Below are 20,378 nucleotides of genomic sequence, written 5' to 3' on the forward strand. Positions count from 1 at the left end.
TGTCATGATGTAAAGGCAACAATGGAAATTAGAACTGTCTTTTGACAAATTACATCAAAGAAAACTTTTTATTGAGCCATTTTGAATGTAATAAAACTAGAATATATATAACGTTTTTGATAGATTCACAAATGAATCCATCAAATATTTTTTATATATTCTAAATTAAGCTCAGAAGCAGTTTGTCAAAGCCAGAAGCTGACAGTTTCACATTTAATTCTTAAGCCAAGACAAGACTACAGCAGATTCAAGTCATGTCAGGTTGAATTGATTACTTAGTCAGGTGTAAATAAGGTTTGAACATTGTTTAAAAATAAATTAAGGTTTCAGTCAGGTTTACATTGGACCTCGTATCAAGTTTGAACAAACTTTTTTTTCATCAGGTTTGAGTTGGGTCGTTAACAAACTCAGTCACACTCTAAGCAAGTGGCCAGAGGCCCAAAGATATTACATCAGTTTTTTTTTTGTCTTCTTGGTCAAAAAGGACTGGTCAGCTTTAACTTGAGTGAAATAATCCAGTAAATTAGATGGATGGAACCTAATCTATGGTTCCCTCGCTGAGAAACTTTATAAATATCATTAAAGATTTCATTTTATGTGCTGTAGTGTAAATAATTGTTGTTTTGTACTGAAGTGTGCTTTGTTAAAAGGAATGGATTATCATAGTCATCAGGGTAAAAATGTCTGACAACTTTGGAACATGCACTCTTGTGTATAGCTTTTCAGTTTCTATTTTAGTCTCACAAAGTCTTTGTACTTTAAGATTGCTCAGTGCAGGCAAACAGCGCTTCAGTGGTAACACAAACACACAAACACATAAACACACACACACTCAGATTTGCATGGAGGAAAATATCAGTCTAACATATTTCATGTCCATCTCCAAATATACAGAGATTGCAATTTGCAAACTCCTCAAATTCTCCACTTTGAAATCTAAATAGGTCACATAACTGATAACAGAAAGCTATTCCTCATGGTGCTATGAATGATAAACCTGAAACAACTGAGTCAAGAACAAGCTTCGACATATCTGATGGTATACTACTTATATTGGTTCGATACCTAACCCAACAAACTGACAGGTAAACTCAATAGTATAGACAGTGGAAGAGCTTCTTAACAAATACAACAAACATACTTAAACGTAACTACAAATGAGCTGTAAAGCGAACTTCTTACACCATTTTCTCCCGGGGAAGCATGACCAAGGACCCCCTTAGTTGTGGCAGACTCTTCTCTATCCACACAATGCTATCACCCTTTTTACCCACTCGCAAGTATGTATGTAACATGTAATACAGACTGTTGATTGTAGCAGTTATTATCTTCACCCAAGGTGTGTTCTTATTCCTTTCAGTTATCACTCCGCATGTATTAACAACTCCAACCACTAAAGCACCAAACCAAGCAGTGACTGGGACACGGCGGTGCCAAACTAATTTCACAGACCTGGTCGTAATACAGAACAGAGAGGAGATACATTTCCTCCACCAGCATTCCAATGCAACTTTCTCCCTTTGTGCAGATCAAATCAATGCCCCCCAGTGGAGGTAACCTGAATTGCAGTCATTAAAAATCTAATGCAGTCCATATGAAAGCGAAAGTGTTTTTCCCTGACAAAAATGCCCAGCCTTGGTAACGTAGAGTGTTTTTTAGTTGAGACATTTTGGTTACTGTATGATTTGTTTGTTTTTACAAATATCGCCACAAACTTGTTCTGGCCCTTGTTGCTTTGGATGAAGGGATGGCTGAAACATGCAGGGAGTTGATGGATGAACCCGCCTATCTACGTAGGTTCATGAACTTTTGTGGACAAGGAAACATCTTGGCGAGAACTGATGTCATGTACAGATGTGTCAGCTAGTCTTTGTGTCCCGCTGTGGTTGGACGGCTTGTTAAAAGTGACATAGATGAGTGCAGCGTTTTACCCAAAGTTGAACTCTCAAGCGACCAGGAAAGAAATGCCTAACGTGTAGTGCTCAGCGCTTCATCACACTGCCGCCATTTGCAGCATTGTATGTAATGTGTATGTAAATATGCTACGCTCTCATTGCAAATAATGAAAAGAATATGCTGGCCTCAGGAAAAAGACGCTTTGGTGGACACACTACCTTAGAAACACTGGAACTTTTATGGTGGTTAGCTCCAACAACAGTTACCAACCTTTTTAGGAGTGAGTAATTCTACACCCACACCAGATTTCCTAACCTCTAAAATCCAATTTGAAAACGCAAGTATTAATAATATTTTACCAATAGGAAATTATATCATATAATATATTTAATATATTTCTCTGTTATACATTATCATAATCTGCTTTCAAAGGGTCCTGGAGTGCAAAGTCCCCCCCATAGCATATTCTGGCCATTTTAAGAACTGGTTATTATACTCTAATGCAGAAGATATACATCATTGTTTTGTTTTAAAGTACATTCTGCTGCAACTAATACTGCATGTGGCACCCGCACCACTCATTTTCAGAATGAGAGAATTTGAGGAAAGTGATGCACTTCTTGTGCAACAGTTACTCATGGATGGATGTAATTATCCTACTCTTGCACAGCAGAAAATGCAAACAATTTCCCATTTGTCAGTCATTTTGTCTTATTCTGGAAATAAAATTACAACCTGTCTCTTGGCTGATATGAATACAAATAGCATCTCCAATTCACGTCAGCAAATGAGGAGTTTGTTACATGGTTACAATGTTATCCACATAAACCCTATAGTTAGTCGACCGGGGTCCTGCAGGGGTCTATACATGGTATTCCTTAGAGGAACGTGTTCCATGCTGAGGAAGGCTTGATGCCGAAACGCGTCCGTGTATGCCCGTGTAATTATTAATTAAGAAGTACCAGAAGGACTTCAAAGTACTGGTTAGGCCACCTACGCTGTTTTTGTTTTTTTTACTTCGGGTAGCTCTCTTTTTTCCACCCTACATGTGTTTGCATCGCTGATGTGAGCACTTGCAATCTCCAACTCTCTGCCAACCAGAACTTGCATTTTCACAAAGTCCACAAAATGTCTATACTGTATGCCTGCACACATAATTAAACAACACACACACACACACACACACACACACACACACACACACACACACACACACACTTATGCACAGCTTATTAATGTTAGGCCTTGAGGTCATGTGCAATGAACGAAGCAGAGAGATAATAGTGTCAGAGGCCAAAGTGAGATTAAAGAAAACTGACAACTAAAGCAGGACCACAAGCCTGTATGTCTTCTTCTTCTGCTTGGTACATAAGATCCAGTATCACTCTATCACCCCATGAGCCCCGGAGCAGAGTGCATATCAGGCTGCTCTTCACCCCTGCCCGTTCCCATCTAATGGGGTCCCCTGTCTCTACTGTTTCTCCATCTGCATTCATCTCTGTCTTGCCCAAAATAGCAAAGCCATAGCCTCTCAGAGTTCTGAGAGTTCAAGCACGGCAGGCATGATTGTATGCATACCAACTAAAACAACAACCGCTAGACTAGGAGGTCATGTCCGATCAAGCCAGGTCAGCTGAGGGCAGCATTGTAGTGAGGAAGAAAGGTCCAGCGCCCGATTTCTGTGATGTGCCTGCCTGACTGTAATAGAAGCACCACACCACGCCAACTACAATACATCAGAAATGCTCAGTGGTGTAAAGTAACTAAGTACATTTACTCAAGTACTGTACTTAAGTAAAAAATTGAGGTATTCTTTACTTTACTGGAGTGTTTCCAATTGTCTATATACTTTTACTTCTACTCCACTACATCTCAGAGGCAAATATTGTACTTTTACTCCACTAAAATTATTTGAAAACTTTAGTTAGTAGCTACTTTGCAGATATAAATGATTACATTATAAAACATACTTTAACCACTTTAGCCCTATTTTATACCTAGGCTATTTGAAAATAGCCGATCTACAAGCTCACAACGCGTCGCGATGCGTTGTGAGCTTGTAGATCTGCTATTTTCAAACATTTTGATACCCATACTTTTGTACTTTTACTCAAGTAAATTTTGAATTCCGGACTTTTACTTGTAACAGAGTACTTCTACATTGCAGTATTGATACTTTCACTTAAGTAAAACGTTTGAGTACTTTTTCCACCACTGGAAATGCTGCATCTCAATGACATTGCATTGCTCGAGTAAAGAGCCCAGGGTTAACAAGCAGCTGGAGTTGCCCACTTGTTTCTGCATTGTGACATGAAGCACTTTGGGATATGCGGGTGAGGCTGTCCTGCAGATTAAGATAAAGAACATTGACTGTCACTTCAAGAAGTGACAGTCAATGTGACGCTACGCTGTCTGAGATACTTAAGTCACTATTCTCAATCTCTGTCCTCTTCTCCACCCTCTCCTTTGCTCAAAGTTTTACCTGATCGGTGTGTACACATTTACCAGTGTTGCAGTCCATCTCCACCGTAGTTCAAGAGAACCTTTATGTGCCCTACTCATTCTGGACCTCTCCAATTTCTATTTTCAATATCACTAGATTCCCTGTTACCTAAATATGTCTTCATTCAAGGCTTGTCAACGCTTCATTTAAGCCACGTTTTCACTACAGTGCCAGAATTATTCCAGAAAAAATAATTAGCATAACTGGCTGGAATGGCAATGGGAGAGGCCGTTTTCACATGCCCTCATTGGCAGAAAAAGTTCTGGTATTGCCTGATAAGCCACCGTTTTCACTAAAGTATCATTGTGGTGGCATGAACGTAATACTATATAGCACGAGAGGTGACTGTAACCACGCGAGACTAGGCAAAACAGGGAATTATGGCTACATTAATTTCTTCACACAGAGCAGCTGACCAGTGTTGATTTTCTTTTATCAGCCGATGTCTTTAGAAGAGACCTACAACCACACTTAACATAAGAATAAATATCAAAATAGCAAACTGTGTAAGCAAACAAGGATATGAATTTCATACCGTTATTAATCTTCTAAATGGAAATAATAAGAAAAAAGACAATCTAAATTAAATCTATTCTCTTGTCTAAAATGAGACAAATTGCCATCAGTTAAGTTAATAACAGTGTACATGACAAAAAGCTCCAAGACAAATTTTCCATATCCGAATTCTCTACTATTTTGAACTAATATAACAAAAGAGGACCTTACAGCAAAAAAACAACTTGATATTACAATAATTAGGTTACATGGAACAAATATTTGGATCTAATAGTTTGATATTATACTCCCAAAACATACAGGTGCACGCATAGTGTCACTATGCGACCCTCAGACCACCAAGCTTTGCAGTCAGAAAAGTGACGGGGGGCTAACGTTTGCACCCAAGTCTGAGCAGCACTTGCTGCAGACTAGCAAGAAACAGGCAGTACCAGTAGCTGGATACACTGACTTGCTTTGAATTAAATTAAAATAACTTAAAATTCATACAGGCAGGGTAATAACATAAATAAAGGACAGCCTTGTCTGTGTAAACTACAACCTGGGGAAAACAAATTATGCAAACAAACACAAATTGTCTCAATATCAATACTCATATCAACGTTCCATATCTGAGATTATGGAATTCATTTAGGTCAATTTAACCAGTGCTTTAATCAAATATGTGGTATGTATCTATAACGGCAGTGTGTTTTAAAAAGTGGCTATTCATTGGATAGTTTTGTCACAAAAAAAGAAAAATGCATGATACAATACATTGATAAAATGATGAGAATAAATGACTATCTTTTATGAAACACCACTTCAGACTCTTAACAGCTTGTCCCTGTGCTCGTGTATTCTGGGCTTTGAAGGGGGATCAGTGCTAACATGAAGTGGGACAATCTGATCAGTGTTTCAGCTGGTACCAGGCAGGATAGAGCTGTGGAAGACAAGCTCAGTTCATAAGTGGAAGACTACGAATGGATAAATGGAAGAATTCTATTTCAAAACAAAATATACCTGTGCTGGTGAACAACCAAAATGAGATAAAACTCGTCCATTTCCACAGCATAGATATCCGAGTCCTCTCAGTTTCTGCCAAGCCTCTCTTGACCGAGAGGTGCAGTGCATACATTACGTTTGCCTTTCAGGTCATATTCAGTGAGGTCACAAACAGCATGGCCGTCTGACAGTACGGTCAAAAATATCCCAGTGCATGCAACATCCTCAAATTCACAACGACGTACAAACACTTGCACACCCTCAATAAGACAATCACGCTAGGCTGATCATAGCATAACATCCACACATATATTTGTCATGCATTATCAAAACAACAACAGACAATGGAAAAACAAGCTCATACACTAGCAATGAATTAAGATAAGTTGCTCCAACTTATGTTCTTCAGCTTAAATACACAAGTTCTAAAGTCTCTCCGTAGCACAATATAACCCAATGGAGCTGAAGACTCATGTTCTAACTTTGCCCAAGAAAACGCTAAACCTATTTGTTTGCCCTTCCAGGTTAGCATTAATTGAGATGTGATGTGGAGCTGGTCTATTAGCCAGGCTCAGCGTTGCTACAGAAAACTAAATTATAAATACCCAGACCATTTGTGTTCATTTAGAGATGCTATGATGACAAACTGTATCTAGCTCCAATCTCCATGTGATATCACATATTCCACTACACTTTAAATGCCTTGGTATCCGTATATTCCTTTCTCTCCACATTTGGATTAAACAAAATGTCTGACTACCACTGGAATTGTACTGCAAAACTATTATTACAAACAGCACCCTTTTGATAAGCATGCAGCTGTAACATCCATTTCAGATCTGCTTGGCTGGCCAACCTAGCTTTCTCACAAAAATCAGACCAATCTGCAATAAATATGGGTGGATCGCACTGCAGGCAATACAATATATAAATATGTTTAAAAAAAATACAAAAATAGGTGGATTTTTTTTTTACTAATGCACCACAGATGGATAGTCAAAAAGTGCTATAGTCAGGTGGAGTCTAATTTGGAACAAATTATGATTCTACCCTTAGGCCACAAAAGTGGTGCCTACCTTTCATATAGGCTACATAAAATAACATGTTTTGTTGTACTTTGGAGGGTATGACATTGTAACTTTTTTCAACATAGGGTTTTCAACAGAGAGACTTACTACACCCAGCTGTTGCTGAACAACACCGACTGGATCCATATAACAGAAATTCCATCTCCTTAGTCATATAAAACGTCTAATGCATTTTGACAGGATAGGACTTTAGCACTGTAAATTGTGCTCTACAAGATGGGATAACTTCCACAATTTCTTGATATGTAGAAATAAACAAATAGCGATCCATTTGATTATAATGCTACTATATTCTAAAAAATAAAAACAATGATTTGCTTAACACAGGGCCAGACTTCACAAGGGAATGGTTTTCTAAGGCATCCGTCCACAGAGGATTGGGCTACATCATTACATTTATGCACACAAGTGCAGCACAGCTTCGCTGCTGTAACAACATTTTGGTTATAGCTTGTGAGTCTCAGGGCACTTGTGCAAATTTCATCTGGCCTTTAGCTGTGACAGCAGTGCTGTAACTGCAGTGCTACATATCTACCACTAGATGGAGTCAAAGAGAAAACAACCACGTTTTGGATTCTAAATATTATAGTAAGGTGTTAGCTTGTACGGCCAAAATGACAATAATAATATACAGTATATATATATATACTGTATATATTCTCTAAAGCAACTCGTTATCTCATATAGGATCAGATTTATCAGCCTATTCTTATATTTTAAGACAATTATCTTACCATGTGTTTGACAATTTTGCTGGATTCACGACATTTCCATTATTTCTGATCATGTACATTGTTAAAATCCTTGAAGGTATAACCAGTGTTAACATTTCTTCAAACCATCAAAATTATGTGTGAATGTAGTAAGATAAGACGTAAGGTGCAGTAATATAATCTCGTCTCAAAAATAATCTCGATGTTTGTTTCCGCAGGGTTATCACATAGGACTTGTGCTCAAAGAAATGATCTCACATTCTTGTCATCTAATGTTAGGAAACATCTGTGCCCTACTTTTTTACAAACATCCAACTGGTACAGGGCATTATTTACAGTATTTCCACAAGTCAAACGGCAGGAGGATGGTGTCAAGCGATCCGAAAAATACTTCTCTCTCTAATCTGTTGTCCAACTTTTGCGATGACAGTTTACACAACTAGCCTTTGTTTCATGTTGTACTGTTCAAATTAACCTAACACCTTGTCCAGTGATTAGGCATGCATCTATTCTGTATGTGCACCAAGACTTTTTTTAAAGTAATTCTTCTTCGGATGGAGCAATAGTACCACAAGCATGTAAAAAATGGAACCTTTACAATGGCGACATCATATGACGATGTCTATAGTATTTAGCTTAATACGAGCTGGGAGAGAGAAGCACATTTGTTTAAGTTTTGCCTCAGTACAGTGACTTAAGAAGTGAAATGACAGTGGTTGAGGCAAAAGTATAGATTGTTTGCTTTTAAAGATATCTTTACGCCACATCAAGCGAACACTTTGGAGAAACGCAGCCCCGGGTTCAGTCAGTGATTCTTAGCATCTTACTGTGTGCTGTGTTCTGCACATGGCTGATAACTCGATAAGATCAGGTTATGAAGGTGCCCTTATATATACTACCTGAAAATTGAGACACATTGAAAATGGCATGCATAGTCAATGTCACTTCAGCTCATAAATCACGAGTGAGGAGGCCAAAAACAATGTGTTGCCGCAATATTTACAAAGCTCACTGTATGTTCTCATCACAGGAGGTCACAGCTGATTGTATATTGTGTGTACACACGTACTATGTAGATCTTTGTAAATAATGAGCTACAAAGCATAAGGCTACAGGACAGAGCACTGAGACACAAAGGCCCCGAGTGGCAAAGAATCCACACAGTAAAATCAGTCATTTTACTGAGTGGATGGGTCACGCCAAACCATTAGCCAATGCAATTTGTAGCAGCAGGACGCCGCCCAACACAAGCAGGATACATACCCCGTGTACTATTCTCTCTTTCCTCTCATTAAAGTTTTAAACCAACACAAAAGGAAGACAAATGTAGTTATAGCAGTGTTTTTTGTAACGGAGGTAAATAACACTATCTTTTCGACACAATATTTCAGTCCACAGGGATGTCTTTTCGACACAATATTTCAGTCCACAGGGATGTAATTTCAAACGTGCATCAGGGATTTCAGGATTTCCACCTGGGTATAAATCCCCCTTTGTTTCTGCTGGGAGATTACCTTTTCGCAGCTTTTTGTACCGCAGATCACATCCCTGAATTAATTGCATAAATAGGTTAATCTAAACTATTTTACTCGGATGTGACTTTAGATTAGTTCAACGTAATGGACGCGGGTCAGGAAATTATCAAAATGGATGTGCAATGATACGATAGCAACTACAATAGATACCTGGACTGTTTGTCTGCGGTCCTCACTATAAGTTCGATTTATACTCTGCATGAATCACAGTTTTTTTTCACACCATTTGTTTTGTTTTTTCACTTCTGAAATGAACTCCTGATTCAAAATAATTGGATTACTGTCTTTTCAGACAAAACAGCTGGGAAAACCACTTTTCAACACACCAAAGTATAAATCGAACTGTTGGGTGACGGTGAGGTAACCTCACTGCACAGTCTGGTATAAGTAGCCTCTCTTATAAGCGCTAAGGGGATAAAAGGTAGCCACCACAAACTTCCCATCAAAGGTACGGCCCGTCAGTAGCCTCTGGGCCTCTTTGGAGTCACTGGAGGTGGCATACTCCACAAACACCTGATGAAAACACAGGTAAACACATAGGCGAAGTTAATTATTGAATGAATGAGACACGGGTGATGGTGAGAGACAGATAGAAGCACAGAGACGGACAGAAAATATATTTTGGTACAAAAAAAGCATGGTCTTTAAACAGTCTTTGTCAGGTAAGGAACACAGAAAATAACCAACAAGAGACACTTTCAAACATGCACTGTATTATGGAAGTTTTCCAGAGTTCAAACGGAGGGGCTGTATGTATGAACGCAATATTCTGGATCAGTAGGATCGGACATGCAACAGATTTTACGCAGGCAGAACCATCGACTAATGTCCGATTTGGCTCAAACCGCTCTACAGTATGTGTGAATGGACGCGGTGATTGTCAGGTGAATTTACGTTCAGTGTGGACGTGTTGCTGACGCTTTTATTGTCCTCCCGAGGTTTTTGGAGAGAGAGAGAGAGAGAGAGAGAACTGAAAACCAGTTTGATCATTGTGCTTTTTATCAGCGTTCGATTTGGAATATTCACCGATTATCAGCGTGTTTGAGTTGGGATATTCACCAATCAAACCTAAACGTCTCTTTTCTACTGCAGTGGCCTAATTGTAGACAACGAGCAGTGTGCACTTGGCTATATAGAGACCTGGCATCTCCCTCAGGGTGTTCATATGTGAAAGTGGCTCAGGTAACATGTCGGGAAAGACAGCAGTTGCACCTTAATGTCTATATCATGACCAGTATATACCAGCTGCTACGCACCTCATGTCTAAACCTCATGTACAGTACTGTACATACCGTATGGATGGACATGCTATGTGTTAATATGTAGATACCTTGTTTGTTTTTTGATTCTTGCTTTCCCCCTTGCTCCCTCTCTCTCTGTCTTTTTTTATCTTTGTCTTTCTGAAAAACGATGGAGCTTGCGCAAAAAAAAATGTCACCACTGTGTTACACCTGTACACCTGTGACGTGACAATAAAGATGGCGTTGGGGTTATCTAACCTGTCCTTTTCCTGGATTCTCCTTAGGGATGAGTAGAGAAACCACTGAACCATACTTCTGGCACTCCTCTTTCATGTCTTCCAGAATGTCTGAGGAAAACAAGACATTAGTCTTTAACAAAGACAGTAAAATAGATATTCAGAAAACTCAGGTAAGTCCACCCAGATTGACTTTTTGGGGTTGCAGAACTTTCATGGAAACGTCATGGATTCTGTGTGTGTGTGTGTGTGTGTGTGTGTGTGTGTGTGTGTGTGTGTGTGTGTGTGTGTGTGTGCGTGTGCGCGTGTGTGTGTGTGCGCGCCAGTGTGAGTTTCTGTTTCTGACAGAAAAAACAAAACAGTTACCTTGTACTCTTAATATCTAATTATGTACCAGAAAGTCTGTTTTCACAACACACGTTTGCCTTTTTACATTTAATGATAATGAGTAAAAAACGCTAAAAGACACTTGGACACCAAACATATATTTCTAATGGCGCTGTACCTTCATACTCCTCTTCATTGTGCAAGTGGCTGTCATCAATAAGGTTGAGCAGACGCAGGACCGGAGAGGGCAACAGAACCAGGTCCTCGATGTGAGGGGCTGAGAGGAAAGACATTCATTCTGGGTGAGTGGACAGCATTGGAGTGTTTGTGTGTCTGTTCTTTATGTTGTGCTTGATGTTTCTGACACATACCGAAGGGAATGCTGAAGAGTGGGCTCATGAGGGCAGTTTCAGCTGTACATCTGTGCTTGGGGTCATTGTGAAGCATGCTGCAGATACAAACACAGAATGTAAATGTAGTGAATAAACTGTGCAACTAAAAAGAAGTACATTTTTCTGCAAAATGGTAAAAAACTAAAGTAGCATAACAACTGGAAAGAACAGCATCATTACAGCAATCTTATATACGAAAAATCTTTCTTTCTACATGTCTCCTAAATCTCAACAGAATTCTGAAAAACGTTTGTTTCTATATCAGTGGTGCTCAATCTTTTTCATGTCAAGGACCCCCAAAATTATAAGTATTTGGCCGCGGACCCCCATCAAAATATTTTGTTCCAGGGACCCCCAGAGGCAAAGATTTGAGTTAAAAAATGTTTGCTTTAAAAATATATATATTCAAAGATTTGCACACTTTCATGATTTTAAAAAAATAGCAGATCTACGAGCTTGTAGATCTGCTATTTTTGAATAGCCCAAAGTGTAAAATAATGCTTTTTAGCTCAAATCTAAAAATGACACAGTTCCAGGTCTTAATGGGTTAATCTTAAGTGTGTGTAGTTACCTTTTGATAAGGTCTCTGAGGTGATAGACAGGGATGGCAGGGCAGACCAGACTGTTACTGGCAAAGATGTGGTCTACTATGGCAGCACTGTTGTCCTAAAAGTAGCAGAAACCAGAAAGCATGAGGTTGCCATTCGACTGTATAATGTTTCAGTTTCCTTTTACTGCCACATAGCAAGACCATTTTATTTGCATCAGTGCAGATTAAAAACAACCCATCGATCTATATCCAACCATGATCTAGGCATACCTTCCACTCCTGGGAGCGGACGGTCTCTTTGAGTTTGATTCCTGAGTACATCTCCAGCAGGATGATGCCAAGGCTCCAGAGGTCGATGGCCGCGGTGCAGCCCGAGTCCCCTTCCATCTCCACCCCGGCCTGGGCTAAGCTGTTCTGAAGCTCAGCCTCTGGCGCACGGTACCCGTCTGTCTGGATGTACTTCACATCCTGGGGAGATTGATTGATTGATTTTATTTTTGGTATTTCACTTTAACACATTGAGTGCCAAAACCGTACTAATACCGTTTTGCAAATACACCCGTGGAGTGCCAACTTTCCTTAGAAAAGCGCCTGCAATGGCTCACTGGAGTGGAAATTTCAGTTAAAACTTTTTATACACGTTTGAAGGACCATGACAAACACTTTTAATGTGTAGCTTGATTCAATATTAGATATTTGAAATCTTTTTTTTAATCAGATCCTAATTAAGACCCATTATAACTTCAGACTCCAATTTTAACCATGATAGACTCATTGAAAACACAGGGCCCTGGTTCTGGTGTCTGATATTGTCTTTCTAATACGTCAAGAAAGGGCTGTGTTTTACAATTACGTTTTCATTTTCTTTAAATCATTTCTTTTGAAAATGAAATAAATAAAATAAACAAGTGTTTCAAAGTGAAATACCCCTTTAAGATTCACCGGCGTGGATTCACACTGCGTCTTTCCCACACCAGACAAACTATAACGCAGCCAAAGAAAGACACACCTGGTTTCCCTCTTTGAAACTGAGGCCAAAGTCGATGAGCTTGAAACATTCGTCGTCGGCGCTCCAGAGGACGTTGCGTGGTTTCAGGTCGGCGTGGACGTAGCCTTCCCTGTGGAGGAAGGCCAGGGCTTCCAGGACATCCCTGGCACAGTGCTGCACCATCCACATGGAGTGGCCTTGATGGGGCCTGCATGGATTATAACCCATTAAGACCTGGAACGCATCTGTGTCACTTTTTGATTTGAGCTAAAAAAACAAAAAGCATTATTTTACACTTTGACTATTCAAAAATAGCAGATGTACAAGCTCATAGCGCGGCACCGAGTGCCGCGCTACGAGCTTGTAGATCTGCTATTTTTGAAAAATCATGAAAATGTGTGCAAATCTTTGAATAAAAAAAAAAGCTAACATTTTTACTCAAATCTTTGCTTCTGGGGGTCCCTGGAACAGAATATTTTGAGATGTGGGACCGCGGCCAAATACATCACTTTGGGGGTCTTTGACATAAAAAGGTTTCAGAACCTCTGCTTTAGAAACATAGGCTTTTAAAAAAAAAAAAAAAAAACTGATTTAGAAGACCTTTTGTAGAATCGGTGTTGCCAAGACGACGATGACAGCGCGACATTACGCCCGATTATGGACACGACCGCCAGCGTGACGTCGCCCTACGATCGTATGACATCATTCTCATTCACATAAAGGCAGCTGCATCAACCAGCTTGATCTACGGTGTTAGAAATGTTCAGCTGGACCGTGCGTCTGCATGGAGAACCAAAAGGATTCGGTTGTGCCGCTGTTGCAGTGGCTCTCATGATGTACACCTTTGGAAGGGTACACCATGTGACCCACTGCATCAGAATTGATATGAACGTTTTCAACACAGTGTCTTTATGCTGGATGAAGCTGCCACCAGTGAGGACAACTTTAAGAGGAGAAGATCCCTGTGAGGTCACAGCTGTGCTGATGGAAGATATCATCTACATGTGGGTAGGGCATATTAACTGCAACAGGCTTTATGCATTCAATGTCGACACCCACAGACGGTTCGAGCCTAAGATTTCTGGGACTGTGTCACCGTTGATGGAGGCCCACTCAGCCTGTGTCTTGGGGAAAGTAATGTATATGCTTGGAGTTGTTGTATACAGCTGGCAGCAGCAGCTGACCATCTACAAGTTGGACACCACCACAATGGCCTGGTCTTCAATTAACACCAGAGGCACTCCACCAGCGTACACATCAGGCCACACTGCCACCATCATCGGCACAAAGATGTTTGTGTTTTGTAGCCTGAGTAGTCAGGCTACAGAACAGGATTCAGAATTCTGCTACGACTCTTCTGCTATCGGAGTGTTTGACACAGAGACCAATTGCTGGCTGAGCACGCCTGTTGCGCGGCTTCGTCCAGAAAGACGCCGTGGTCATTCAGCCTTTGCCTACAATGGAGAGCTGTACATATTTGGTGGCCGCAACTTTGAACAGGACTTCAGTGATCTGTGGAAGTTCAATCCCAAAACCTTCTCCTGGAAGAAGGTTGAGCCCAAAGGGGAGGGCCCACGTTCAGGGAGTCGCTGCAGTTGCATGGTGGGAGATCGTGTCATCGTCTTCGGAGGAGACCACACTCTCAGTGACCTGGCCATCTTGGACTTTAATCCTAGTCTCAAGACGTTATGCAAGCTAGCAGTTATTCAGTACGGCTTGGAGCAGATGGAACTCCCTCATAACCTCAAGTGGGAACTGGCAGCCATGACTACCAAAACCAACAGGAAAAAACTGTCCGTTAAGAACAAAAACAAAAAACAAAATTAATAAATAAATACTCACTGGCACAGATGCATAAAAGACAGATCACTTGATCACAGTCCATAATGCTCTTATGCATGTTACAGTGGAAATATTAATAAGAATGCTGCTGTTTGCTACCTACATCAATTGGGAACTTTTTGATTGCTGTTTGTGATCAATAATGAGACCCAGTTAGGGTAAGGGGGTAATATCCATGGGCCAGGATATCGGAAAGAGCGGACGGGCACTACGAGCGCTTCGCCGGGTTCCTACAGAGTGTCAATAAGAAGATGACGGCCGGCACGTGCAGCAAGCTCAGAGATGGCTCCTCCAGCCTGTTGGGCATCGTCAGGAGGTTACCCTATGAGGCGCAAGGGAAGTGTTTCGAGCTCGTAGCGGAGGTAGAGTTTAAGAGCGTGAAGGTCACCTTTGACGACCTGGCCACCTTCATGTCGAAGTACGCTATACGCCTAGAGCACCTGCAGAGGACCGGCAGTAGCCGATCCCCGGGCACCACATCGGCAATCGGCTTCAGGTCTTAATGGGTTAGTTTGGAGAATCTTTATTTCAGGGACGTGCACAGATAGACTCTAGGTGGTGCTAGAGCACCTGCCCTTTGCCCTCTTGACCAGAAGTGCCCTTTTTTTTCTTCAACAGGGGTCCGGGACCCCTAGGGGGTCCGCCAAATCTTTATGTGATACGATTTTTCTTTTTACCATAACCACTCGAAACCTAGCATCCCTTTTCTGAGGAGAACTTTAGCCAAAAATAGCCGATCTACAAGCCCACAACGCCTCGCGCTGCGAGGCGTTGTGGGCTTGTAGATCGGCTATTTTTGGCAAAGAGGTATAGGTGTAGAGGGAAAAAAGAGCAGACTAAGTAAACAAAAAAAAGTATAATTTACTTGAGCACCTGCCCCTCAAAATGTCTGTGCACGCCACTGCTTTATATGGTGGTGATGGACGTTTCAGACCTATCATAACTAAGTCCATATAAGAAACGATGTCCTTACCTGTCACCCTGGGTGCCACTACTGGCTGCCAGAGCACTCCCTCTCACCAACAGCTCTGACACACTGACATCCAACAGTTCCAGCAGCAGACAGCGCGTTGACGCGCCGACACTACAGCTGTGATTGGTGAACACTCCATACAGCGTCACTGGCAACAACAAAAAAAAAGAACAAAGGAAATCTATATTACTATAAACTTGACTTTATCCTATGTTTTAACTATGGCTTGGGATATGAATCATGCAGAATTCTCACAGTCGTCACACAATAAAATATACATTTCAATTATGCTGGGTTCCAAATTCCACAATTTAAAGGAGTAGTTCACCCAAAAAATTACTTATTTTCTATCAATTACACACCCCATGAAGCCTTGAATTCATGGAGATTTTTTTGTTTGTCGCATTCCTTTTTTGAGTGGTGCCGAAGGCAACCACTCCTATACATGACTTTGTCTGTGTGTCCGTAGGTATGTATGTATGTATGTATGTCCGTCCACAAACATTGATGACAACATCAATACAGGGGTCAATACGGGGCTCATCAAAGGCACCACTCACTTCACACAGGGTGTGATTTTTAATTTATAATTGTTATCCCACGTGTTACGTGTACTGCCATCAGGCATACACTTGTGTCTGTGTTTGCTGTTTTCTTCCCCCTTGCCTTTGCCCTCTTGTCTATCATTCATTCCCTGGTCCCATCCTTCAGCATTCAACTCCGCCTCTCACCATCGGTTTCTCATCCACTCATTCAGTCCACCAATCATCTCCAGCCAATCACCCTATATAAATCACCTGCGTGGCAGCCATCTTTTTTTCCTCCTGCCATGCTGCCACCAGTCAATTGTTTGTTCTCCTCGTAACCAGTTCAGTTTTGTAACATGCCAACATTTCAGGGAAGGGTAGTTTAGTTCTGGGGTACCCTGTACATTTCCGCACGTAGGTAACCATCTGTTATTCACACTAGTGTAGAGGTGAGTGTCACCCATTGTAATTTGTTTGTTTGTTGTTAGAGTAGGAAGTCATATTTTGTTTCTCTTTGAATAGCTAAGATTTATTACTTTATCTAGAAAGTGAGTTTTATTGCTTTCTTTCCTTTGGCACCACCAGACCTTCCCTGTATTGTTACTTGGCGTGTGCGTGTGTGTGTGTGTGTGTGTGTGTGAAGGAAACGTGATTATTGTCTCCGCCAGGCCGAAGGCATGGTGGAGAGTATGTTTTACCGTCCGTCCGTCCGTCTGTGAACACCTAACATTGGTCAAGCTTCACGTGACATCACAATATGTAACATAAATAGGTAAGACAGAATTAATCAGGAACAGTTTTACCACCTCGCCTGGCGGAGGGAGACCTGTGCTCCGAGGAGCACCTTTTCTAGTTTACCTATGTTCTTGTGCCCCTGTATGTCCTCCAGCACGGACCGCTCCTTGTGATACCCGTAGTCTCCTCCCTGAGTGTCGGCGGTGAACTCCTTGACGGCGGCCGTGGTGGTGGTGGCTCTGCCCGAGCTCACCCTGTACACGGAGGCCGAGACGCCCTGGCCCAGGCGCGACTGGACGTTCCAGATCTCCCCGAAGATCTCGAACAGGACCGGTTTCATGCTCTGGTCTACGACACCTCCTCCTCCAAGGCCTGTCGCAATTATTTGAGATAATCGCAATTATTTGAGATAATCGCAATTATTTTGTATAATCGTCATAATAGTTTCCATGTGGAAAAATATTCATACGTTTTCAAACATTTTCCAAAAATATTTTTTACGTTTTCAAACATTTTACAAACATATTTTTTACGTTTTCAAACATTTTACAAAAATATTTTTTACGTTTTCAAACAGTTTCCTTTTTTTTTACGTTTTCAAACAGTTTCCTTTTTTTTTTACGTTTTCAAACAGTTTCCTTTTTTTTTTTTACGTTTTCAAACATTTTCCAATTTTTTTTTTTGACGTTTTCAAACATTTTACAAATATAATAATAAAAAAAAACTTGTCTTTGGAAAATATAAAATGACCAAATGTGTCAGTCATTTCTGTGTATATTTAAGTTATTTGTCATATCTGCCTTGTGCAATTTGTGATTATGAGGCAAATAAAAAAACAAACAGAAATTAAAATTGCATTATGTTCCAATGTTTGATGCAAAAAAAAAAAACACAATTAACCCATTAAGACCGGGAACGCGTCTGTCATTTTACATTTCTTTGGCTATTCAAAAATAGCAGATCTACAAGCTCATAGCGCGGCGCTATGAGCTTGTAGATCTGCTATTTTTCAAAAATCGTGAAAAGCTATTTTTTTGTTTTTTCAAAAAACTGTTAGGATTAGGAAAACATTTTTAGAATCGCCTCAGGTCTTAATGGGTTACATCGTTAATCGCAATTACTTGTGTGACAATTAATCGTCAACCTAAATGTGTAATGGTGACAGTCCTACCTCCTCCACCCGCTCCTCCTCCTCCTGGTGCTGCTGCCATCATGGTGGTGTGTTGTTGTTGTTGTGGACGTGTTGTTGGTGTTGTTGTTGTTGTGGGGTCAGAGGAGCTGCAGTGGGCCATTAGAGAAGCGATGGAGCCGCAGCCAGCTAGAGTATGACAGGCAGGTGGTTGGTAAAAGTAGTCAAATGTTTTACTTAAATAAGAGATTCAAGGTAGAAATACTCTGTTACAAGTAAAAGTCTAGAATTCGCAATTGACTTGAGTAAAAAGTACAAAAGTATTGGCATCAAACCATACTTAGTGTCAAAAGTAAAAGTACCCATTTATGCAGAATATCCCATGTCACAGGTTTCAAAATGTGTTAAAATCTGCCTCTGAGATGTAGTGGGGTTAGAAGTAAAAGTATTGAACATTGGAAATGCTGAAGTGAAGTAAAAGTACCTCAAAATTGTAATTAAGTACAGTACTTGAGTAAATGTACTTATTTACTTTGTAGTGGAGTAAACAGTGCAGTATTTTCCTCTGAGATGTTAGTGGAGTGAAATTAAAAAAGTACAGAAAATTGGAAATGCTCAAGTATAGTAAAAGTACCTCAAAATTGTAATTAAGTACAGTACTTGAGTACATGTAATCAGTTACTTTCCACCACTGTTGACAGCTTCCAGCAGCTGCAGGAGCATTTCTAACCACTCCAACGACCGGTCAACAGCAGCCAGTTAACAATAACACTGCAACCATTACCAGCACTGGACTAAAACTACTAATAAACTGCATTATTGTTATTATTAATAAGATGATTGTTTGCTGAATGAAGCCTCCTGAATGACTTCACACAAAGTTAGCTAGTTCCTTTAGGAGAGTACTGGCTAGCCACAGAGTTGTTGGAGCAGCAAACCAACCGTTTTATAACAGTGTGAATGTCGAATCTTCGCCCCATAACATTGCATTAAAGCGTTAAGCAAAGCAACTTATATATCGGCTAAATTAATAGTAACATGATGTATTTCTTCGGCTTCAATGACAGCTAAAGTTTCAGCTCATTAAGCTGCTGAGAGGAGCATTAATGCTGCTTGTTGACATGTTTTCAGAAGATCAACCTCACTTCCGGGCCAGTGTTGCCAGATTTTGCGAGAGAAACCAGCAACCATGCAGGTCTACGAAAAACAAGGCCAAAAGAAGCTTCAACCCGATATGCAGCGGCTGTTTGAAAGATTCAGATCTACAAGCTCACAACACGTCGCACCACGACGCGTCGTGAGCTTGTAGATCTGCTATTTTCAAAGAAAAATCTTGAATGAATGTTTTTGAAACATTTTAATTTACACACATTTTGTATGGTATGGGGGTCCCTGGCCTGGACCTTAATTGACACAAAATATGCTCTGATCTGACTATGGCCAAATATAAGAAACCCAAATAAGCATCTACACTTTAGAAACAATTAAGCCCAAATAAACAACTATACTTTAGAAACAAGCCCGAATAAACAACTACACTTTGATTGACTGATTGATTGAATACTTTATTAGCAGGAAAGTACAGTTCAATACAAGGTCAGCTAAGAGGATTTAAAACACAAGAAAGCCTATGGCTTGTTTCCATTGGGGTCCTTTGTACTCAATACATAGAGACATTTAATGACAGACAGATGCAAAACATCATAAAAAAACAGTTTGAAAACACAAACAAAAATATGTACAGTAAACAGTTGGGGGGGGGGGGGGTAGGCTTTAGAAACAAACCCAAATAAACAACTACACTTTAGAAATAAGCCCAAAAAAACGCAACCCGCAACTACCAATATTTTCAAGCAACTTTACACAAAAATAAGCCCAAAGTCGCTTATAATAAGCGGACACATGCCTTCTCTATTGACACATGCCTTCTCTATTGACACATGCCTTCTCTATTTGAACGACTCTATCAAACAAGATGTCGACAAGGGCAAATATTGCGGCATGGTCATGCTGGACCTCCAGAAGGCTTTTGACACCGTTAATCACCCAATTATGATCAATAAGCTCAAAGCAATAGGCTTTGATGACACGTCGGTGAACTGGATGAGATCCTACCTGGAGGGGAGGGAGCAAGTGGTGGAAGTAAACGGCACCCAGTCCCCTCCTCTCCCAGTGACTTGTGGTGTTCCTCAAGGAAGCATAC

General features: G+C 40.6%; 1 protein-coding gene and 1 long non-coding RNA gene across 3 annotated transcripts in view; both read right to left on the reverse strand.

Annotated features, from left to right (window-relative positions):
- Window positions 1-1,684: 1,684 nt before the first annotated feature.
- Window positions 1,685-19,291, reverse strand: uhmk1 (U2AF homology motif (UHM) kinase 1). Of its 2 annotated transcripts, none has more exons than XM_084066515.1 (11): window positions 18,810-19,291; window positions 18,218-18,364; window positions 17,170-17,418; window positions 15,785-15,932; window positions 12,991-13,177; window positions 12,252-12,449; window positions 12,003-12,097; window positions 11,411-11,487; window positions 11,218-11,316; window positions 10,735-10,823; window positions 1,685-9,748 (listed from the first exon to the last, which is right to left on the reverse strand). In XM_084066515.1, exons 2-11 carry the CDS (start codon window positions 18,336-18,338, stop codon window positions 9,602-9,604), a joined length of 1,410 nt encoding a protein of 469 aa, XP_083922641.1. In that variant the 5' UTR covers window positions 18,339-18,364; window positions 18,810-19,291; the 3' UTR covers window positions 1,685-9,601. The 2 variants fall into 2 exon arrangements, with proteins under 2 accessions (XP_083922641.1, XP_083922642.1); XM_084066516.1 differs by lacking the exon at window positions 18,810-19,291 and adding an exon at window positions 18,660-18,692.
- The window catches only part of LOC311051858, a 255,015-nt gene continuing 236,321 nt past the window's right edge, over window positions 1,685-20,378 (reverse strand). The window contains exon 2 of the long non-coding RNA XR_014601433.1: window positions 1,685-3,659. This is a non-coding gene — a long non-coding RNA (uncharacterized lncRNA). The remainder of the gene's footprint in view (window positions 3,660-20,378) is intronic.

Source organism: Gymnoscopelus microlampas (genome assembly GCF_963454915.1).
Source record: "Gymnoscopelus microlampas genome assembly, chromosome: 9".
NCBI classification, from domain to species: Eukaryota; Metazoa; Chordata; class Actinopteri; order Myctophiformes; family Myctophidae; genus Gymnoscopelus; species Gymnoscopelus microlampas.